This window comes from Pongo pygmaeus, chromosome 4 (assembly GCF_028885625.2).
Source record: "Pongo pygmaeus isolate AG05252 chromosome 4, NHGRI_mPonPyg2-v2.0_pri, whole genome shotgun sequence".
NCBI classification, from domain to species: Eukaryota; Metazoa; Chordata; class Mammalia; order Primates; family Hominidae; genus Pongo; species Pongo pygmaeus.
In genome coordinates, this window is record NC_072377.2 from 151868704 (window position 1) to 151892600 (window position 23897).

The 23897-nt window shown below is 37.8% G+C and overlaps 1 protein-coding gene across 1 annotated transcript in view; it reads left to right on the forward strand.

Annotated features, from left to right (window-relative positions):
• The window catches only part of STK32A (serine/threonine kinase 32A), a 153120-nt gene that overhangs the window by 27983 nt on the left and 101240 nt on the right, over positions 1-23897 (forward strand). The window contains exons 3-4 of the mRNA XM_054488342.2: positions 14748-14803; positions 15871-16022. Of these exons, the coding sequence (XP_054344317.1) occupies positions 14748-14803; positions 15871-16022 (208 nt within the window). The remainder of the gene's footprint in view (positions 1-14747; positions 14804-15870; positions 16023-23897) is intronic.

Genomic DNA, 23897 nt, shown 5'->3' on the forward strand with positions numbered 1-23897 from the left:
TATTTGCTCATCCTCTTACTAATTTCACTCTTAAGATAATCCTGAGATTTAAACAAGAAAACTATTATGATCCCCTTATTTGAATGAGAATATATGTCTAAAAATGATTTTTAAAAACACTAGTAAAGGTCACAAAGCCAGTGAATGATAAAAGGATGGGTACCTCTGGCTCCTATAGTTAGTTCATCCTTCAAACAACAAAAATAGCCCCCATTTATTGAGTGCCTACTAAACTCTAGATATGTTTTTAATATATGCTATCTCATTTAATACCTACCACATTCCTGTAAGGTAGGTATCATTATACCTATTTTACAGATCAGGAAAAAAAAAAAAAAAAAACAAGACTTCTAGGGAAAGACGCTGAATAGAACACATTCTTCTACATCCATTCCTTTCTGAAGATCTTCCTAATATGCCAGGTAGGGATTTGTCTTAAGATTTAAACCCACAAGGATGAAGAGACAGGCAGAAGAGCTTCACTATCAACGTTGCAGAAACTGGAAAGGAGAGAGAGAACTAGAAGCAACATAACTGAGTCCTAAGCTTCTAGAAGGGGAAGCTGAGAAACAACCAGACCCACGCTGTAGAACCCTCCAAAGACTCGGGAACTGGCACTGTCATGTGCCTCTAGAGCTAGAGGTGAAGGGGAAGAGCTAAAATAAGTGACATTGTTTGGATATCTATTTAAAAACTAGTCATGTCTCTTCTACCAACTTGGAAAAAGACAAAAAAAAAATTATCCACTCCATACTATGGTTTATCCTCTGAAGAAGAAGTTTTCTTAGTGGGGAAGTTGAGTGCGGAAGATGCCTTGCTGAAAATGGAGGGATCGGGTAGATAAATGCATACTGGATACTGGGGCACCCAGCCTCCTCTTCCCACTTGGCTCTGATAATACTGGCAGCCAAGGACTCACCCTCCAGTAAAGAGAACGACAGAATATTTTCTGGAGATTTTGATCAATCCAAGAAGGAAGATTTAAAGTTATCAACATTAGAGATTTTCTAATTCAACATCCAGGCCACAGCTAGAAGCAACACTGTAGAAGTTTATTGCTGGCAAGAGCCATATACTCAGAATGTCCAAACAGGGGTTTAGGTCTCCACACTTAAATATGAGCAGACAACCAAGGATTGTCAGGCGTTTGGGAAAGCCCTCTAATATGACTGATAAAGACTAAAACAAATGAATAGGGAAAAGGTTAGCAAAAAGTATAAGAAAGGTAAGAGAAAGCTATGAAAACCAAAAACAAACAACCAGACAAAAACAAAAAACAAACAAACAAAATAGATAACAAGAAAATAGCTTTCAGAGAGCAACAATTTGCTTTGGGAAAAAAATTACAGCATGAATGGAAAAATCCAAAGAAGATTTAGAAGATACATTTAAGAAAATTTCCAGAATAATGAGCAAACAAAGATATAAAATAAGGGTAAATATAAGAACATTTAACGGCCAGGTGAGGAGTTCTAGTTTCTAAATAATAGGTATAGAAAGAGAGAAAGAGAAAATGGAAGGGGGCAATAATTATTACATATTTTAAGAAAAAGAGTCCAGAATTGAAGAACATAAGTTTTCAGATTAAATGAGCCTATTAAATGCCCAGCACAATGAATAAATCATAAAACATCAAAACATTCAACACAAGTATATAAGACTAGAAGTTTCTAGAGAAGAAAACTGTTACATCAAAAGGATCAGGCATCGAAATAGCTCTAGACTTCTCAACAGCAATGTGTGAAAAGGTAGAAGATAAGAGCAAAGCCTTCAAATTCTGAAGGAAACAATTTCCAACCTAGAATTCAATAGTCAGCCAAACTATTAGTCAAGTGTGAATACAATAAAAATATTTTTCATGGCTATATAATATTTCAGAAAAATATATCTCCCATGCAATCCTTCTTACAAAGCTGTTTTAAAATGTGCTTCACTAAAACAAGAAAGAAGGGGGCACTGCATGCAAGAGCCAGGAATCTATCCTTTAAGAGGCATGAAGGAAATCCCCAGGATGATGGTGAAGGGAATCCCAGGAAGACAGCTGTGCAGGAATAGAGATAAATAGTCCAGACTGGATTATGTCTGAGGAGAGACATTTTCAGGAAGATGACAATGTGCCTGATGCACCTGAGCATTATGAAAGGGAACTAGACAACTGGAGAAGAGTTTGGGATTGGATTAAGGAAGGGGATGTAGAAAAGTCAACATGTGTAAACAAGACTATTACTAATTCCAGGGAAAGCCAAAAATTGTGCAAGAAAAGAAAACTAATCATAGTTTACTACAACTCAATTGAGCCTACCATTCGTGTATTCATAATAATGAAAATACTGAATATTGATCTAATTAAAATTATTATGCCAGATGTATTGGAAAGATGGAGGCATGTTGAGATAAAACCAAAGGAGCAAGAACATGAGCTAAATCCTCATCTACCACCTTGAATATTCAATAACTAATGCCTAAAATGAAAAAGAAAGGACAATAAAGTTATACTCTTTAGGTACATGATGATCACCCAATGCATAGCTAAAGAGAAGTAAAAGTGGTTACTTCTTTGCTAGGAGAGATTAGAAGGGGAGTAAGTAGATCATAGGACTGCCATTTTCTCCTTTTTAAAAAATAACAAATCTTTTAGAACTATTCGATTCTTTAAGCTATATAAAGATATAGACAGTTATAGACACAAAACTTGAAAAAATGAAAACATTAAAAGGACTGAAATAAAGCAAAATTTGAATCGTGGTTATCTTTAGATGGTTTTGTTTTTCTTCTTTATACTTTGCTGTATTTTTTATACTGATAGCATGTTAGAGATATATATATATATATATATACACACACACACTCTTCATTGTAAACAAGAAATTGAAGCTCAGAAAAGCCAGATAAATTTCCTAATTTCAAATATCTTGTAAGTGGTAGAGCTAGGATTCCACTGCAAGTCTGTCCGATTTGACTCATTTTTATCTTTCATCAAAGCATTCAATCTTTGTTAAAATCCGAGAGGCAAAATTGGCATGCCTCCCCATTCTCTCCCATCTCTGAAGGTCCATAGTGCCTCTTTTGTACACTATACAAAGTAACACTTGATTGGTTTTATTATTTGTTTACTTATTTGTCTATCTACACATTTATTCATATTCATCTAATTTTAGAAAGATGACAGAATGGATTCCAAAGGTACATAGACTATAGTGAAATAGAATAAAATTACAAAAATGAAACAAGGGACATTTGATTATTCAGGTTTTGTTTTGTCAGACTGCTAAATAAGTCACACTCAGTTTTCCTTCTCTGCTTGGGGAGGGTAAGTGTCCTGGGACTGAGTCCCAAGCTTCTTATGTTTTTCCATCAGTGCCTAGGAAAGTCCTGGGTACACAGATACTCAATGAATGTTTGTTGGTTTGACTTGCCAGCAAAGCCGTGGCTCCTAGGGAAGTGACTTCAGCTTCTTTATTTTCTTGGTATGACTATCTTAAAAGGCAGTAAGTGAGCCTTTCTTTGTAACTGACTGTATTTGAGAATGCGCATGGCAGACAAAACATTCATCTCATTCATGGAGAATTGTAAAATCCAGCAGAAGAGCTCTCTTTTTAACCAGTGCTTACAATTTGTACTTTTTCACCCTTCCTTGGCAAATCACGCAATGTTCCTTCTTAAAAATGGGTAAAGTGCCAGCAGAACTTAGAAGAGGGACTGATTCCATCTCTATTCTGACCAGGTATATGGCAGACTGTAATTTAATGTCAGCACCTTTCTGTTGCCATAACGAGATATATTTATTTCTGTTCAAAGATCATGCAGCCCTGACAAAGCAAATACCCTCTGACTCCCACTGTTAATTATCCTTCAGTTGCTACAGGGTTTTTGTCCATTTCCTCACTTAGGAGAGTTGGCGGTTCTGAAGCAGATGGAGTCCACAATCTCAATGGCAGTTCTTAATGTTTTGAGCTCAAAGAGTGAGTAAGTCAATGCATGAGGCTTTTAAGATGTAAATCCAATGTCTGCAGAGAAATCTGAAGCTGTAATATTAGAACAACATTCAAATGAGGACTTCATTGACTAGCTCATTAAGAAGTCCTTTTAATAGCATGTTGGTAAGACTTTTCTTAGAAGGTACATATTATAAATATGTTGTGTTAAGAAATCAACATAAAGGAAAATAGAAAGATTTTCCTCCAAAGCCATCCTTTTTCTGTAGAACTTTAATGATGATACCTCATTCATTTGTACCTTAATTAAAAAAGGTTAATTATGCACCTACTATGATATGTCCAAAATGGTTTTAGGTGATGTGGATATAGTGAAGAACAAGACACACCCAGTGTCTTCCTTCATGGAGTCTATATTCTTGGCACTGTTGGTCCTGTGTGAAGTCCTAACATTATTTTGCTTAATGTTTTGGCAAGAGAGGCAACATTGGCTGGGCGTAGTGGCTCCTACCTGTAATCCCAGCACTTTGGGAGGCTGAGGTAGGCAGATCACCAGAGGTCGTGAGTTCAAGACCAGCCTGACAACATAGAGAAACCCTGTCTCTCCTAAAAATACAAAATTAGCCAGGTGTGGTGGTGCATGTTTGTGATCCCAGCTACTTGGGAGGCTGAGGCAGGAGAATCACTTGAACCTGGGAGGCGGAGGTTGTGGTGAGCCGAGATTGTGCCATTGCACTTGTACTCCAGCCTGGGCAACAAAGCGAAACTCCAACTCAAAACAAACAAACAAACAAACAACAACAACAACAAAAAACAAGAGGCAACATTCTGGGCTGATACAAAGGTAATTCATCTGGTAACAACAGCAATAACATAAATAGCAGTAACAGTTATACATTATTGAGTTCCTATTCTCTGCCAAAAATGGTTGATAAGCACCTTTGATATGGCTTATTTTACCTAGTCCTCATTATAACCTTAGAAGGTATATTGTACCTGGTCAAAATTGGAAGAAGAAATTGAAACTCACAGAGGGTAAATAATTAAAGTTCTTAGCTAGTAAGTAGTACAGACAAACCCAAACCCAGAGTTTCATGCTCATAGTCACCGTAATGTATTCGGAAACTTTTAGGACTCATCACAATATTAAAATCATGGAACTTGGAGCCACAAAAAGTCGGATTTAAGTCCAAATCCTGACCCTGGGTAATTTAACTTTTCTGGGTTTATGTAACGTATCTATAAAGTAGCAATAATAATATTACCACCTCATGCTGTTTTGGTAAAAAGTAAATAAGATAATGTATGTTAAGGTATTTGGATAGTGCCTATACATGTATATATGCTACTTAATAGACAGTAATATAATTATTAACTATGACCTAAGATGTAGCACAGTGCAGGTAGCAAAAGTTCTATCATTAAACATTTACAGACACTTATTAAATTGCTTCAAACACATAAGGATAGAGGCAAGGTGGAGGAGGAAATCTAAGAAATTGATTGAGTCAACATTTATATAAATACTTGTCTACTGAGAGCTTCTTCACACCTCAGGATCTGGGTCACTTTAAATGCATCCTCCTTGCCCTCCTCTGCCTGGCTACCTTTGGAACTCCAACCCATTCTGCAAGGCCCAGTTAAAATGCTGCCCATTCCTGAAGCTTTTTTATTTTCTAAAGTAGGAAGAGATTTCTCCCATCTTAGAACTCCTATAAACACCTGCAGACTAGTTCTAGGCAGCCTTTAACAAAATCCTCAAGGGATCTTTGAAAATACAGATTCCCAGGTCCAGCCTCCAGAGAATCTGATTCAGATAAGGCCAATGAATCTGAATTTAAAAACATGTATTTGTGTGATTTTGATGGGTGGACACACTTGAGAATCACGTCAGGACCATTTATGTGGCTCTCAATACATATACACTACCTTATATTACAGTTATTTATTATGTTATATTGCAGTTATTTATTTATGTTTCATCTCTTTTCCTGAGAAATTACCTTCCTGATAATCCAATGCAGAGATAAATTAAGAAAATCTGTAGGAAAGAATAGAACATTAAGTCCCTTGCAACATTCTTCTGAGGTTGTAATAATCTCCTCTAGGATGCTTTGCTGGATTTCCCTGGACTAGGTTGGCTTTCCTGCTACATTCTCCCACTGCAGATCTCCCTGCAGCAGCACTGCTTATATTACCTGGAACTTGAATCTATTTTGGTAAAAAAAAAAGTTAAAAATTAAATTATCAGAAGGATATTGGGGATGCCTGCAGAGTAATCAAAATAGGATCTATATGGTTATAGAGCCAGGCACATTAATGCCATCAGCATTAGCCCTTTATGTTGTGATTCTACTTTATTCCAAATGTCAGCTTTATCCTGTTGGATGTGCTGATCTTTTTTCTCTACATTCAGTCAGTTCCATTCTCATGTTCTGGAAGCTTGTGACAGAGGGGGAATATGCATTTCCAGGAAGATCCAGAGTGAAAATGATTGGAATGGCCTGAGTCATGGTTCCAATCCTAGACCAAGGCATCTGGCTAGGGATGTGAGAGATGATGAGTGACAGATACAGTGACAGCAAGTGGTTGATGGGATCTGAGTTGTGAGAGAGGGTCTGTGAAAAATGAAAGACCCTGCATAAAAAGAGGAGAAGCAGAAATATGGACATTGTTGTGAGTCAGGTCTTTACCCAGCTCTGTGTTGCTTATTCTACTTTCTTGTGCACGATTGATTATGTGTGTTTAATAGAATGCAGTAAAGAAGAGTGTTGGAGGGCAGCTGTGGAGCCCACTTGAATGGGACTCTACCACTCTGCCACTTATCTACTTTGTGGCCTTGAGAAAGGTACTTAATTTCTCTGGGTTGCAGTTTGTTCACCTAAAAACATGGCAATAATAGTAATACTGTTTCAGAGTTGGCACAAAATTAGGATAATATATGTAACATATTTAGAATAATGATGGGTATTCCTTACATAAATGTTAGACCTTAGCTACTATGAATTTTTCTGTTGTTCCACTAGACTATAGGCCCCCTGAAGACAGGCAACCTTGGGCTTCTTTCTCCCAGCACCTAGCACAATGGCTGTTACTTAGTAAGCAGTCAGTAATTGTGTGTTGTTGTCAGTGAACACAGACTGAGTTCAGTAAGCAATGTCTTAGAAAGCCTCTACTGCACCTAGGACTTTCCGCTATACTGAGACAGAAAAATGAAATCCTCTCTGGACTGGAGAGCAGAAGCCAGATGTGTGGGCAACCAAACTGTAACTGTTTCCATGTCGAATTGACTTTGCCTTTAGAGAATCATAGCACTGAGGAGTGTCATGTTTAAGCAGCAAATTTGTATAGCAAATTAACATGCCAAAAAAGGCATGCAAGACTTTTACTTGATTTTTTTTCCTCCTCTCTGGGGAATTTATCTTATTTTGGCCTTATCTTGGAATTTATCTTATCTTGAACTTATTCAGACTGCATTGGTTTAATTTGCTATCAACTGGGGCTATATAGTGCACTGGAATTTAATTTGTTGTATATGTGAAATATTTACCAAATAACCGCATAACCAGGATATGGAGGACCTACTTTAAGAGGAGATTCTTGCAAAATGCCTTAAAAGCATACACTCAATAATCACATTGGCATGACTGCATACAGGGAGATAATCAGTTATTTTAACTTTTAATTTAAGCAGTAGCAGAATGACTTTTTGGGAACTTTGGGATTTGGAAACCTTTTAATTCTATGTATTGAATATCAATTATGTAATTTAGTCTAAGGTTGTATGCTAGAAACAGATTTCAAAAACAAAAGCAGCAGCAATGACAGCAAAAATGCATGTCAAAAGAAATTGGTTTTAAATATAAATACATCATTTTAACAATCTTGAAGTTTAAAAAAGCCTATGAAAATCACAAACCCAGAGAGACAAACAAGAAAAGATTGATACATTTAACTACATAAAATTTAAAACTACATTACTGAAAAAAAATTTGAGACAGGGTCTCTGTCACCCAGGCTGGGGTGCAGTGGTACGATCACAGCTTACTGCAGCCTTGACTTCACAGGCTTAAGGGCTCATGTGATCCTCCCATCTCAGCCTCCCAAGTAGCTGAGACCACAGGCATGCATCACCACACTCGGCTAATGTTTAATTTTTTTGTTGTTGAGACGGAGTCTCCCTATGTTGCTCAGGCTGGTCTCGAACTCCTGGGCTCAAGTGATTCTCCTTCCTCAGCCTCTCAAAGTGCTAGAATTACAGGTATGAACCACTGACCCTGGCTTTAAAAGTTTTAAAATCAAAAGCCAAATGGAAAGCCTAGAAAAAATACTCCTGAGATATGTTAAACAGTTAATTTACTTACCATTTTTAAGTGTGCTTACATATCAAAAAATCTAATAACTCATTAAAGATATGTAAAACATATACAAAGGCAGTTTGCTGAAAAAATACACACGTAAATATATGCAGCTTCACTCAGCATTAAAGAAATAAAGTAAATCAATAATTCAATCTTTTTCACTTGTCAGATGAAGAACAGTTAATGTAGCAGTGTTGGCAAGGTGGTGGACAAAAAGTTATTCTTATACGTTTCTGATATCAAGGAGATTTGATGCAACATCTTTGAAGAGCCAGTTGATAATAGCTATAAAATTAGAAAGTTAACATATTCTTTGCCCAGCATTTCTACTTTTACCAACTTTGCTTATAAACGTAGACACAGAAGCCCATCAAGAATGCTCAAGGTAGTTTTGGTAATCATAGATAATTTTTTTTTTTTTTTGACAGTGTCTTTCTCTGTCACCCAGGCTGGAGTGCAATGGCACGATCTCGGCTCACTGCAAAGTCTGCCTCCTGAGTTCAAGGGATTCTCCTGCCTCAGCCTCCTGAGTAGCTGGGATTATAGGTGCATGCCACCACACCCGGCTAATTTTTGTATTTTTAGTAGAGACTGGGTTTCACCATGTTGGCCAGGGTGGTCTCAAACTCCTGACCTCAGGTCATCCACCCACCTCAGCCTCCCAAAGTGCTGGGATTACAGGTGTGAGCCACTGCACCCAGCAATCATAGATAATTAAACCATCTTTCAAAATCCATCAATAAGTTAAATATTTTATGGTACATTTACACAATAAAATACAAATTAGCTACTTAAAAATAATTAGATCTATATGTGATGGTATGAATGGACAGAGGCAATGTGTTACATAGAAAGGGTTTAACAGTGTATGCCCACTTCGGAATGATAGTATGTTGCTATTGCTGTTAGGAAGGAGTACATATATGCAGAGAGAATCTCTTAAAGGATATACAAGGATTTGTTAATAATGGTTGCTTCATGGAGCTGGAACTGCAAACTTGGAAGGGGAAGATAGCTTAGTTTTCATTGAATAATTGTTGTATTTAAAAAAAATTTGTAATTTTTAGTTTTCAGTGGACCAGATATTTTGCTTCTGGTTTACAATGTCTCATCCTCAAAGTCACCTGAGTTAGGTTTAATTAGCTCCATTTTACAGACAGGGACATTGTGATTTGAAAGATTGAGTAACTAGTCTAAGGTTACACAGCTGGTGTCCTTGTTTCCTCATCAGTAGAAAGATTTACATAAACAGCAAGGTGTGCTGTTCTCAATAGACTCACTTATGTTCATAATTTGGTACTTGCTCAAGCTGGAATCAATTTTTAGAAAAAATAAAATCTTTTACAAAGATTTTTACCTCAAAAATAGAAAAAAAGGGGCTTCCTGCCTTACCTTCTACAAGGGTCTTCTCTGAAATTCCAAGCATCAGGGTGTTATAACAGACTCTAAAAAGGGTTTCCTTTTTCCTTTCCTTTAACATTGCTTATTGCACAGCATGTTGAGACTGAGAAGATGGTAAGTGAAATAAAACAAAGGAAATAAAAAGTATCATCACTGGGTTTCAGAATCAGCATGGTTTATGCTAAGGGAAAGACTTGGAAACCTTGATTCAACATATAATTCTAAAAGGAGAAAGGAAGAAATCCCATCTTTTTTCCTCTGATTCTACCTTTGGGATGGGTAGGTATGTTATACAGTAAGAATAACATTAAGATGACTGCTATAAAAATAGTGGTTAAGAGCCTGGGTCCAGAATGAGAAAGGTGGATATTGAATTTACCTGAGTGCAACTAGGCAGACTCAAGTGAGTTGATTTTACCCACTCCTCCACTCAAATATTGGGTGTGGCTTTGCAAAAACATTCAACCAGTTATCCACATAGTTGGTCTTAACTTTCCATGTGACTATAATAATTATAAACTTGCTAATGAGTGGAGTGTGATTTCAGTGTTTAAACTATTTTTTCCCAAATAATAGTTCCTAGATGCAGTTTATGAGCCTTATTGGGTACCCACACAAAGGAGATAGAATTGTCTGTTGGACTTTTTGAAAAACTTTCTTGGTTTTCAAAAAGGTACGTTTCTAAAGGATTTTTATGTGTAGTTTTGACTAAACAAGGCTTTGCCTTACTTTCTGTTTTTAAAATCTAACCTCAACATTAATATGTCACTATACTGGTTATAACCATAACAAATTATTTCATCTCTCTGAGCCTGAGTACCCTTAACTGTATACACTATAAGGATGTGAAGATAGAAAGTGACATAAAAATGAAACATGTACTGACCACCCTCATAAACAGATCCCTCATGCATATAGAATGTCTGTGCCTGGTTGATTAGTGAAGGAATATGTACTCACCCAAAAGAAAAACTCTGAAATAAGTACTTTTAGATATTTACTTTTTTAATATTCCAAGTAATTATCGCAACATTAAGGTGCATTCAACTCTGTGTGTTAACGTGGTATACCTCCAGGCAACCTTTAGGATACTGTACAGATACAATGGCTGCGAAGGCTGGGATGAAAAGACCTGTGCGAAGCAGGACTCCGAGGCACTTAAGGAAGGCCTCAAAGTTATGTCTCCTTTGCCTGTTTTCTTGCAGGCCACATACCCTAGACCAGTCCTGTCAGTGTGAGTGAGAACCAGGCTCTGCCTTTGCCCACACTAAACCACTACCTTCAAGGCCCCACAAAGACCCAGTGTCTTCAGACAGCCTTTCTGTCTTCTTAACACTCAGAGCTCCATGAACCAGAATGAAAGTTTTGGAACATGATACAAGGACAAGACCCAAGAATCAAACACCACTAAGGTTAACTTTGCTTTAGAGGTTAGAGAAGACACTGCAAGGACACCACACCGTAGACTACGAAAACCCCAAATGTGTTGAAATAATGCTGATTCCATTTACCTCCATATTGCCTGATAATACCCAGGTGCTACCATGGCAGCTTAAGGTGGTATTTGCTGGGAGCTATGATACTCTTTAAGAAGTAATGGCACTACTAGTAAAAGCAGTTAGTTCCAGACAATGTTCTATGCACATGACTCATTTCATCTTCTTATAAACCTTGTGAAGTATATATTATTTTCATCCTCATTTTATAGATGCACAAAGGGAAGCATAGACGTAAATTTCCAAGATTACACAGCTATTTATTGTTGGAGCTGAGATTTGAATTCAGGTTGTCTTGTCTTCAGGGACTGTGCTCTTAATCTCAGTGGTCATCAAACTTTTCTGTAAAAAGCCAGCTAGTAAATATTGTGGGTTTATATACATTCTCTATTGCATATCCACTGGTTTTCAAAAATAATCCTATACAACTTCAAAAACCATTCTTAGCTCATAGACTACACAAAAACAGATTGCAAGTCCGATTTGGCATTTACTCTTCATATTGATCAAGGATTTAAGAACATAGTGAGTACACTATTCCACATTCCCCTTGGGCAAATCCTATATGTTTATAGTACTATTAGATTTCTGTTGACAAAATAATCCACAATTCTGACTTCATCTCTCTCTCTCTGATTTTGTCTGAATTTACGAGGTTTAGTTGCATTTTCAAGTTAGTCTTCCTGCCAACTAGTGATTCTGTTGTTGAACATTTAAGAAGGCACTGTCAGGATTGAATAAGAGAGCCTCTTCCAGTCACTTTTTTTTTTTTTTTTGGAGAAAGGATCTCACTCTGTTGCCCAAGCTGGTGTGCAGTGGTGCAATCACAGATAACTGCAGCCTCAGCCTCTTAGGTTCAAGTTCCTCCTGCCTCAATTTCTGAGTAGCTGGGACTACAGATGTGCACCACCATGCCTCGCAAATTTTTTATTTTTTGTAGAGATGGGACCTCACTATATTGCCCAAGCTAGTCTCGAACTCCTGGGCCCAAGCAATGCTCCTGCCTCGGCCTCCCAAAGTGCTGGGATTACAGGTGCGAGTGACTGCATCCAGCCTCTTATAGTCACTGTTAATCTATCATTGGCTTTCTCATTAGGTTGTAGTTTTATACAAGGAAGTGACTTTAGACAGTATGGCACTAGACTAGAGGCTGTGTTTTTCTTTGATAAAGGCATAAATAAGATGAATTGCTCTAAGGCTTTAGGCTTGTCCCTTTTCTGAGAAGTGACCTTTGGGAGGTCACATTTAGTTAAAGCAGTTTTGCTAGTATAAATTTACCAGGATCCTGACATGTAATCCTGCATCATTTTCAGTGAGGTTAAAATGGTTTATGAAAGGAGGTGGTTCATGAAATGGATTAATACCAAGATGGAACTTCATGCTTTCTAGGTACCTGCTGTATCCTTGGAGATTCAAAATGTCATCACGGCATTCTAGGCTAGACTGGTAGCAGAGAAATCACTGTGAGTTACTGGATTTGCTCAAGATGAAATCTTGAACTTACAAATAAATCCTGGTCAGCTTTTTTTAACACTCTTGTGGTAAATAATACACAACTCAGATTCATGTAATGGGTGTAAGAAAATCATTGCTTTGGTTATTTCAGTATGAAACTCAAGAGAAAACTTACAGAAGTGTTTTTAAAATTATTCTGACCACAACCCAAGGTAAAACATATGCCAAAAAGCATATCATGACATAGTAAATGAAGCCGGGATTGTATATATATGTCTACTCAAGTATATGAAATGGAAACAACAGTTTCAGAGGCAGTACTATGCTTACTATATTTGAGGTATTTCTGGTATTTTCTATTCCATTTAAATTTTTAGTATCTCTTATTATTGCTACATTTATTTCATAACTCATTAATGGGTTTTGACTCACAGTTCAAAAACACTGCCTTAGAGAATCCAAATGTTCACACTATCCATATTTATAAGAACTCATTGTTTTAGGGTTCTTATGTATTCTTATAGCTTAGTTTGATTTATTTGCTAAGACCCGGCTATGTGAGAACTGCAAAGAGTTTTGCCTTCAACTACCTAAGCCAGGAATTTTCTGAGGTGGCAGGGGAACCAGGGTGAGCAAAAGGACATATCATCTCCACCCTCATTAAGCTTATGCTATAGTGGATGAAATAAACTCAGAAGTCAAAGAGTTTGAAAAGAGAAGTCATTCCCTTGAGTAACTATGTTAAGTACGTAAACAGCTTTAGTGGTGCTTTCTTAGTACAAGGTGTTTTCTTTTGATCTAGGAGAGTCAGTCCAATTTTTTTCTCATGAGAAAATGGAGGCTCAAAGAGTCTGTCATTTATCTCTGGTCTCTTCATTATTTGGAGTCCAAGTACAGGATTATTTGTAATATACATGCTGCCTCACACGATTGAGTGGGTTTTGTGATAGAAAGGGAATTTGGAGTTCAGAAGAGAAAGTGATAATTAAGTCACATCATTAAAATGTTTGACTCTTGGATATCTTGGAAAGACTTTGAAGGCACTCTAGCCAAACTTTTTCCTTCAGAAGGAGCTTATCTAATTATTCTGGATAATAGAGACAAACTAGGTCTTTTAAAGAGACAAATTATACCATTTAGTGTTTCACAATATTTTCTGAATAAACTCTTAAAATCCTTTATTTGGAATTTAACTTACCTAAATCCTTATTTCAAAAACCAGGAAACAGAGTCAAACATTTTCTCAGTTATCAAGGCAAGAAACCAAAGATCGTCACCTGCACAGAAGAATCTATGATTTGTTCTTCTCATCATTATACATTTCACGAGCATTGACTCAAAAAACCATGCTACCTATAAACTAATCAACGATTGCTTCTTCTAGGGACTCAAATTTTAAAATTTCAGACGTGGAGGATTGACTCTACTTCAAAGCAAAATTCAGTGGACTTCTGCACACATATCCATTCTAATCTGTTATAAGTCTGCACTTTGGAGATTAGTTCATGCTACACACTTAGAGGTGTAATAGTTTCCTACTTGGGAAAATTGAAATTACTTAGATACAAAAGAGTGGTTGTAGCAGGAAAATAGGCAAGGAGAACATTTTAAAGTGCTGATCCTCGGTAAAGCCATACATATGATGCACCTGAGAGCAGATCTTTCTGAAGTCATTCTGTGCTCAGAGATGTTTCTCCTTACCTTGCTGCCTATGTCAAATTCTCTGTGATAAGTTCTTAGAGCCCCACGACCTCTCTTCCTAACTTGCAGTGGGAGCTTGAATTTTCCATTTATTTATGTGACTATTTAGTCTATAAGAGTCTCTGTCTTTACAGGGCCCTCACTTGACTACAGACTCCATAAAGGCAGAGATTCTATTTTTACTCTATTATTACTGTATTCCCAGCACTAAGCACTATGATTAATACATAATAAGTGTTCAATAGATGTTTACTGGATGATTAGATTGGCATTTTAAGGTAGTCTGAGATCATGTTTTAGACAAGATACTTCAGTTTAGTCCAATCTTTATTATTTACTAGCTACTAAAGAGAAATTGATAATTACTCATGATATTCTTCTTTTTTGTTGTTTTACAGTCAACTTTGACCACTTTGAAATTTTGCGAGCCATTGGGAAAGGCAGTTTTGGGAAGGTGAGAACAAATTGAAATGATTAACCACCAGCAGGGTTATGTAGCCCAGGGAACAGAGGGTCCAGAAATGTTCACATTATTGAGTTGCTGGGACCGCAAGGAAAGATAATTAAGTGAAAATGTTTTTGTAATGGATTCTTATAAAATTGTCACCACAGTTTAAGAAAAGCATGTGACCGGCAGCTACATAATGAACATATACTGTTCTCAGAATAATCTCATTAAACTCAAATCTGTTTACTCTCAGTAAACTTTAAGGCTTTTCTCTCTACCCTAAAGGAGATGAAGATTTCAGAATCATTTTCAGATTCTACCAGCTGTACGCCCAGTAATAGTTATCTTGTTTATGGAAGAGTTACTTATTTTCATGTAGGAAAGAAGTCACCTGATTTCTATTTGTTTCCTCATTTGTCTAATATTTTTATCTTAACAAATATATATATTCAGTTTAATTTTTTTTGCAAGAAACTTCTTTATTCAAACCCTGATTACTAGTTTCTCAATAGAGACATACTTTAAGAGACTAATATTTCATATAAAACTTGCATTTTAAAATCATTTTCTGTTTACTTTTTCAGGTATTATACAGACCTCTAAAGAAATTTCAAAAACATGGACATCATATTTAGTGTTTTTCCAGTCCTTAAAGTCCTTTTTGGTTATATCATGTATGGTTGTAAACAGAAATTCTTTGCACAGTATTATTCAGCTTGACAGTTCAGTCATGTCTATTCCAGTCACTCAAAGCAGGATTAAGGATGTTACTTGTTATTGGAATATTCCTGACATGGAGGCAGCTATTTTCACCAAAATGCTGTCTTAAAAGCCCAAAAAGCAATACCAGGCAAAATTGTTTGAAAAAAAAGAGATCCAAGAATTGAACTGGTGCATAGAAAAGAAAATGAAATTTTTAATCTAAAATCAGAGCTAAGTGGGAGCTTTTAACATCGTATAATTTGCAAATGTTAAGGATCCAAGCCACAGCAAAGAACATGTCTTGTTCTGTCTCTCATCACCATGATCCATTATCTCCCTAATCACTCTCTCACTCGGGTTTTCACCATTAGGTCTGCATTGTACAGAAGAATGATACCAAGAAGATGTACGCAATGAAGTACATGAATAAACAAAAGTGCGTGGAGCGCAATGAAGTGAGAAATGTCTTCAAGGAACTCCAGATCATGCAGGGTCTGGAGCACCCTTTCCTGGTTAATTTGTGGTGAGTAATTTTACTGGACCTCTGAATAGAGACACTCCTGATATCGGTGGGCTAGGGGAGGTCCCCAAATGCCTCTGGGACCTCAGTCCTGGCTGGTATCCAGGCTCTTGACACAATTGCAAGAAAGAGTTCAAGGATGAGTTGGAAAACAATGAAAGTACAGAGATTTATTGCAAAGTGGAAAAGCACACACTCAAGAGAGGGGAGCGTGGGTGAACTCCAGCGAATGTCATGTAAGGGGGGGTTTGAAGCTGCTGCCATAATGGGTTTCTTTAACCAAGGGGTGAAACATTCATGACGATTCCTGAAAAAAGATGGAGATTTCTTGGAACTGTGGTGCCAGCTATTTTTACACCAAATATGAATGTTCCTGGAACTGTCATGGTGCTGGTGGGTGTATGATTTAGTATGTTAATGAGTGTATGATGAGGTCCTAGGTGAAACCTAGGTCAAATCCAGCACGATGGAGAGGACCCACAGACGCTCTGAAGGAAACGACTGCTCCTGCAGGACTCAGGCGACTCCCCCAAAACTGTGATTGCCCCAACTGTGGAAGTGGGAAAGAGAGACCCTCCTCTCCCAAACACACACCCCCACTGGAGAAGCTGAAGGTCTGTTTGCTGGAGAAGTTTCTGACTTTACCTGGAGCTGAGTGGATTTGAAGAGCCCAGTGAAATACATGGGGAGAGGAAGCAGCAGAAAGGCCCTGGGAGCTTGCTGGGTCCCCAAGCAGGCCATCCCTGCCTGGCACCACAGGGATCCAATGGGAGAGGAGCGGGGGCAAAATCCCATAGGGGGAAGCAAATCTCTAGCTGAACTTGGTGACAATTTGAACGGGGTGAGCAAGCGCCTGGCCAGAACTTGGGAGAGGGCACAAATCCGGTGTGCAGACTCCACGGGCAGGGGATAAACCAAGCCCTTTTCTTTCCCAGCTGAGAGGGGTGTAGCCTGGGGCAGGTTTTCAAGCCGGTATTGCTTTTCTACTTAGAAACAACCTGGGAGCTGTGTGTGGGGGGATGGGGGGATTGCGGGATGGGGGTGGGGGAGGGGGTGGTGGAAAGCACGGTGGGAGTGAGACCAGCCCTTCGGTTTTCGTGGGAGCTGGGTGAGGCCTGTGACTGCCAGCTTCCCCCCACTTCCTGACAATCTGCATGTTTCCGCAGAGACAGCCATAATCCTCCTAGGTATACAACTCCAGTGACCTGGGAATCCCATCCCCATCCCCCACAGCAGCAGCAGCAGCAGCAAGGCCCACTCAAGGGAGTCTGAGCTCAGAGACACCTAGCCCTGCCCCCACCTGATGGTCCTTCCCTACTCACTCTAGTATCAGAAAACAAAGGGCATATAATCTTGGGAGTTCTAGGGCCCTGCCCACTGCCAGTTTCTCCCCATAATACCAAAGCTGATGCTCTCTGGAAAAGCACCACCTCCTGGCAGAAGGACAAACCAGCACAAAAATAGAATATTAACCAAAGCTAAGTACGCTTACAGAGTCCATTGTGCTCCCTGCCACCTCCACCAGAATAGGCACTGGTATCCACAGCTGAAAGACTCATAGATGGTTCACATCACAGGACTCTGTGCAGACAATTTCCAGTACCAGCCTGGAGCTGGGTAGGCTTGCTGGGTGGCTAGACCCAGAAGAGAGATAACAATCACTGCAGTTCAGCTCACAGGAAACCATATCCATAGGAAAAGGAGGAGAGTACTACATCAAAGGAACACCCTGTGGGACAAAAGAATCTGAACAAGACTTTCCCTCTGAAAGAGCCTACCCAAGTGAGAAGGAACCAGTAATATGACAAAACAAGGCTCTTGATGCCCCCAAAAAATCACACTAGTTCACCAGCAAAGGATCCAAACCAAGAAGAAATCCCTGATTTACCTGAAAAAGAATTCAGGAGGTTAGCTATTAAGCTAATCAGGGAGGAACCAGAGAAAGGTGAAGCTCAGTGCAAGGGAATCCAAAATATGATACAAGAAGTGAAGGGAGAAATATTCAAGGAAATAGATAGCTTAAAGAATAAACAATACAAAATTCAGGAAAGTTTAGACACACTTTTAAAAATGCAAAATGCTCTGGAAAGTCTCAGCAATAGAATTGAACAAGTAGAAGAAAGAAATTCAGAGCTCGAAGACAAAGTCTTCAGATTAACCCAATCAAACAAAGACAAAGAAAAAAGAATAAGAAAATATAAACAAAACTCCCAAGAAGTCTGATATTATGTTAAATGGCCAAACCTAAGAATAATGGGTGTCCCTGAGGAAGAAGAGAATTTTAAAAGCTTGGAAAACATATTTGAGGGAATAATTGAGGAAAACTTCCCCAGCCTTGCTAGAAATCTAGACATCCAAATACAAGAAGCACAAAGAACACCTGGGTAATTCATCACAAAAAGATATTTGCTTAGGCACATTGTCATCAGATTATCCAAAGTTAAGATGAAGAAAAGAATCTTAAGAGATATGAGACAGAAGCACCAGGTAACCTACAAAGGAAAACCTATCAGATTAATAGCAGATTTCTCAGCAGAAACCCTACAAGCTAGAAGGGATTGGAGCCCTATCTCTGGCCTCCTCAAACAAAACAATTATTAGCCAAGAATTTTGTATCCAGTGAAACTAAGCATCATATATGAAGGAAAGATACAGTCATTTTCAGACAAACAAATGCTGAGAGAATTTGCCATTACCAAGTCACCACTACAAGAACTGCTAAAAGGAGCTCTAAATCTTGAAACAAATCCTGGAAACACATCAAAATGGAACCTCTTTAAAGCATAAATCACACAGGATCTACAAAATAAAAATACAAGTTAAAAAGCAAAAACAACACCAAAAAAACCTGCAGGACCCAGGAGACCCCCCCAAAAAAAATGCGAGTGCCCCAACTGTGGAAGTGGGAAAGGGAGAGCATCCTCTCCTGAACACACACCCCCACTGGAGAAGCTGAAGTTCTGTTTGTGGGAGAACAGCTTCAGCTTTTTTTTGTTTTTTTGGAAAAAAACCCAAAGTACACAGGCAACAAAGAGCATGATGAATGCAATGGTACCTCACATTTCAATACTAACATTGAATGTAAATGGCCTGAATGCTCCACTTAAAAGGTACAGAATCACAGAATGGATAAGAACTCACCAACCTACTGTGTGCTACCTTCAGGAGACTCACCTAGTACATAAGTACTCACATAAACATAAAAGTAAAGGGGTGGGGAAAGGGATTTCATGCAAATGGACACCAAAAGCGAGGAGGGGTAGCTATTCTTATATCAGACAAAACAAACTTTAAAGCAACAGCAGTTAAAAGAGAGACAAAGAGGGACATTATATAATGGTAAAAGGCCTTGTTCAACAGGAAAATGTCACAATCCTAAACATAAAAGCACCTAACACTGGAGCTCCCAAATTTATAAAACAATTACTAATCGACCTAAGAAATGAGATAGACAGCAACACAATAATAGTAAAGGATTTTAATACTCCACTGACAGCACTAGACAGGTCATCAAGACAGAAAGTCAACAAAGAAACAATAGATTTAAACTATACCTTGGAACAAATGGATTTAACAGATATATACAGAACATTTCATCCAACAACTGCAGAATACACATTCTATTCAACACAGCATGGAAGTTTCTCCAAGATAGACCATATGATAGGCCATAAAATGAGCCTCAATAAATTTAAGAAAATTGAAATTATATCAAGCATTCTCTCAGACCACAGTGGAATAAAACTGGAAATCAACTCCAAAAGGAACCTTCAAAACCATGCAAATACATGGAAATTAAATAACCTGCTCCTGAATGGCATTGGGTCAAAAACAAAATCAAGATGAAAATTTAAAAATTCTTCAAACTGAATGACAATAATGACACAACCTATCAAAACCTCTGGGATACAGCAAAGGCGGTGCTAAAAGCAAAGTTTATAGCCCTAAATGCCCACATTGAAAAGACTGAAAGAGCACAAACTGACACTCTAAGGTCACACCTCAAGGGACTAGAGAAACAAGAATAAACCAAACCCAAACCCAGCAGAAGAAAGGAAATAACCAAGATCAAAGCAGAACTAAATGAATTTGAAACCAAAAAAAAAAATGAAAGATAAATAAAACAAAAAGATGGTTCTTTGAAAAGATAAATAAAATTGGTAGACTATTGGCAAGATTAACCAAGAAAACAAGGGAGAAAATCCAAATAATCTCACTAAGAAATGAAACAGGAGATATTACAACTGACACCACTGAAATACAAAAGATCATTCAAGGCTACTATGAACACCTTTATGCACATAAACTAGAAAACCTAGAAGATATGGATAAATTCCTGGAAAAATATAACTCTCCTATCTTAAATCAGGAAGAATTAAATACCCTGAACAGATCAATAGCAAGCAGCGAGATTGAAATGGTAATTTAAAAATTACCAAGAAAAATGCCCAGGACCAGATGGATTCACAGCAGAATTCTACCAGACATTCAAAGAAGAATCGGTACCAATTCTTTTGACACTAAGGAAACCTCCCTAATTCATCCTATGAAGCCAGCATCACCCTAACACCAAAACCAGGAAAGAACATAACCTAAAAAGAAAACTGCAGACCAATATCCCTGATGAACATAGATGCTGAAATCCTTAACAAAATACTAGCTAACCGAATCCAACAGCATATCGAAAAGATAATCCACCATGATCAAGTGGGTTTCATACCAGGGATGCAGGAATGGCTTAACATACACAAGTCAATAAATGTGATACACCACATAAACAGAATTTTTTTAAAAATCACATGATCACCTCAATAGGTGCAGAAAAAGCATTCAACAAAATCCAGCATCCTTTTATGATTAAAACCCTCAGCAAAATCAGCATACAAGGGACATAGGCCTTAATGTAATAAAAGCCATCTATGACAAACCCACAGCCAACATAAAACTGAATGCATTCCCTCTGAGAACCAGAATGAGACAAATATGCCCACTCTCACTGCTCCTGTTCAATGTAGTACTGGAAGTCCTAGCCAGAGCAATCAGACAAGAGAAAGAAATAAAGGGCATCTAAATCAGTAAAGAGGAAGTCAAACTCTCACTGCTTGTTGGCGATATGATCGTTTAACTTGAAAACCCTAAGGACTCCTCCAGAAAGCTCCTAGAACTGATAAAAGAATTCAGCAAAGTTTCCTGATACAAGATTAATGTACACAAATCAGTAGCTCTTCTATACACCAACAGCAACCAAGTGGAAAACCAAATCAAGAACTCAATCCCTTTTACAATAGCTGCAAAACAAAAAACAAATACTTAGGAATATACTTAACCAAGGAGTAGAAAGACCTCTACAAGGAAAACTACAAAACACTGCTGAAAGAAATCATAGATGACACACAAATGGAAACACGTCCCATGCTCATGGGTGAGTAAAATCAGTATTGTGAAAAATGACCATACCGCCAAAAGCAATCTATAAATTCAATGCAATTTCCATCAAAATACCAACATCATTATTCACAGAATTAGAAAAAACAATCCTAAAATTCATATGGAACCAAAAAAGAACCTGCATAGCCAAAGCAAGACTAAGCAAAAAGATCAAATCTGGAGGCATCACACTACCTGATTTCAAACTATACCATAAGCCCACAGTCACCAAAACAGCATGGTACTGGTACAAAAATAGGCACATAGACCAATGGAACAGAATAGAGAACACAGAAATAAAATCAAATACTTACAGCCAACTGATCTTTGATAAAGCAAATGAAAACATAAAGTGGGAAAAGGACACTCTTTTCAACAAATGGTGCTGGGGTAATTGAATAGCCACAAGTAGGAGAATGAAACTGGATCGTCATCTCTCACCTTATACAAAAATCAACTGAAGATGAATTAAGGACTTAAACCTAAGACCTGAAACTATAAAAATTCTAGAAGATCACATTGGAAAAAACCCTTCTAGACATTGGCTTAAGCAAGGATTTCATGACCAAGAACCCAAAAGCAAATGCAATAAAAACAAAGATAAATTGCTGGTACCTAATTAAACTAAAGAGCTTTTGCATGGCAAATGGAAGTCAGCAAATAGACAGCCCACAGACTGGAAGAAAATCTTCACAATCTATACATCTGACAAAGGATGAATATCCAGAATCTACAATGAACTCAAGTAAATCCGTAAGAAAAAAGCAATCCAATCAAAAAGTGGGCTAAGGACATGAATAGACAGTTCTCAAAAGAAGGTATACAAATGGCCAGCAAACATATGAAAAAACGCTCAACATCACTAATGATCAGGGAAATGCAAATCAAAACCACAATGCGATTCCACCTTACTCCTGCAAGAATGGTTATAATAAAAAAAATCAAAAAATAGCAGATGTTGGCATGGATGCAGTGAACAGGGAACACTTCTACACTGCTGGTGGGAATGTAAACTAGTACAGCCACTATTGAAAACAGTGTGGAGATTACTTAAAGAACTAAAAGTAGAACTACCATTTGATCCAGCAATCCCTCTACTGGGTATCTGCTCAGAGGAAAAGAAGTCATTATTCAAAAAAGATACTTGCACATGCATGTTTACAGAGCACACAGTTGCAACCCAAATGCCCATCAATCAATGAGTGGATAAAGAAACTGTGGTATATGTATATATGATGGAATACTATGCAGCCATAAAAAGGAATGAACTAACAGCATTTGCAGTGACCTGGATGAGATTGGAGACTATTATTCTAAGTGAAGTAATTCAGGAATTGAAAACCAAACATCATATGTTCTCACTGATATGTGGAAGCTAAGCTATGAGGACGCAATGAGAATGATACAATGGACTTTGGAGACTTAGGGGGAAGAGTGAGAAGGGGGTGAGGGATAAAAGACTACAAATATGGTGCAGTGTATACTGCTCAGGTGATGGGTGCAACAAAATCTCACAATCACCACTAAAGAACTTACTCATGTAATCAAAACGACCTTTACCCCAATAATTTATGGAAAAATAATCCAGCACCACATTAGGTTTACTCGGACTTAGCCAGCTTGGCCTACACCCTGATTTTTCAGGTTCTTATCAGTCCCAGCTTATGCAGCTATTTCAACATTTTCCTTTTGCTAGTCACGTGAAACTGCTGTCTGGAATTTTCTATTCTCCTGCTACCACCCTTTATTATTCCTGTCTCACTTTCATCTTCATCCCTACTGTTACATAAATGCATCTTGATTTCTAGGCAAGCATTTGTCAGATTCTCATTGGGATCTTCCTCAGGGTCTTTTGTTCTCCTTAGTTTCTTTGGCTTTATAAAGAACATTTTTCTTTTATTGTCACTAATAAATACTTCTTGGTTCAGTTGTCACAGTTCCCCTTGTCCTTGAGATCAATATATATATATATTTTTAAACATTGTAATTAAACATGCTGACTGGGAATGAGTTCAGATGTCTTATTAGTTATTAGATACTTTTTTTCCCCATGAACTGCACAGGAGGAACTTTGGTTACAAAGCATGGCCTCATCAGCTGACTTGAGGTTGATATTTAGAATTTATAGGAAGCACTTTCTCCCTTAAAATAACTGGCAATAAAACTGTTGCTTTGTAGCGTATTTCTTAGGCAGCCACACATATACCTGTAAGTTAGACAAGGATAGGTGATTCTTCTGTCAACTAATAGCTTTTGCAGAGCTGAAGCTAACTTGTATCAATGACTAGACGTTAAGTGACTGTGATCTGCGCTCAAAGCTATTTCCATAATCCAAGGCATAGAAAATGGCAGAGAAGCTTGCAGTATCTATTACCTCCTGTTCTTTTCTTGTGTGTCAAGGTCTTTGTGTGTCACCTTCATTTTATTTTACATTTTAATGCATCCATTATG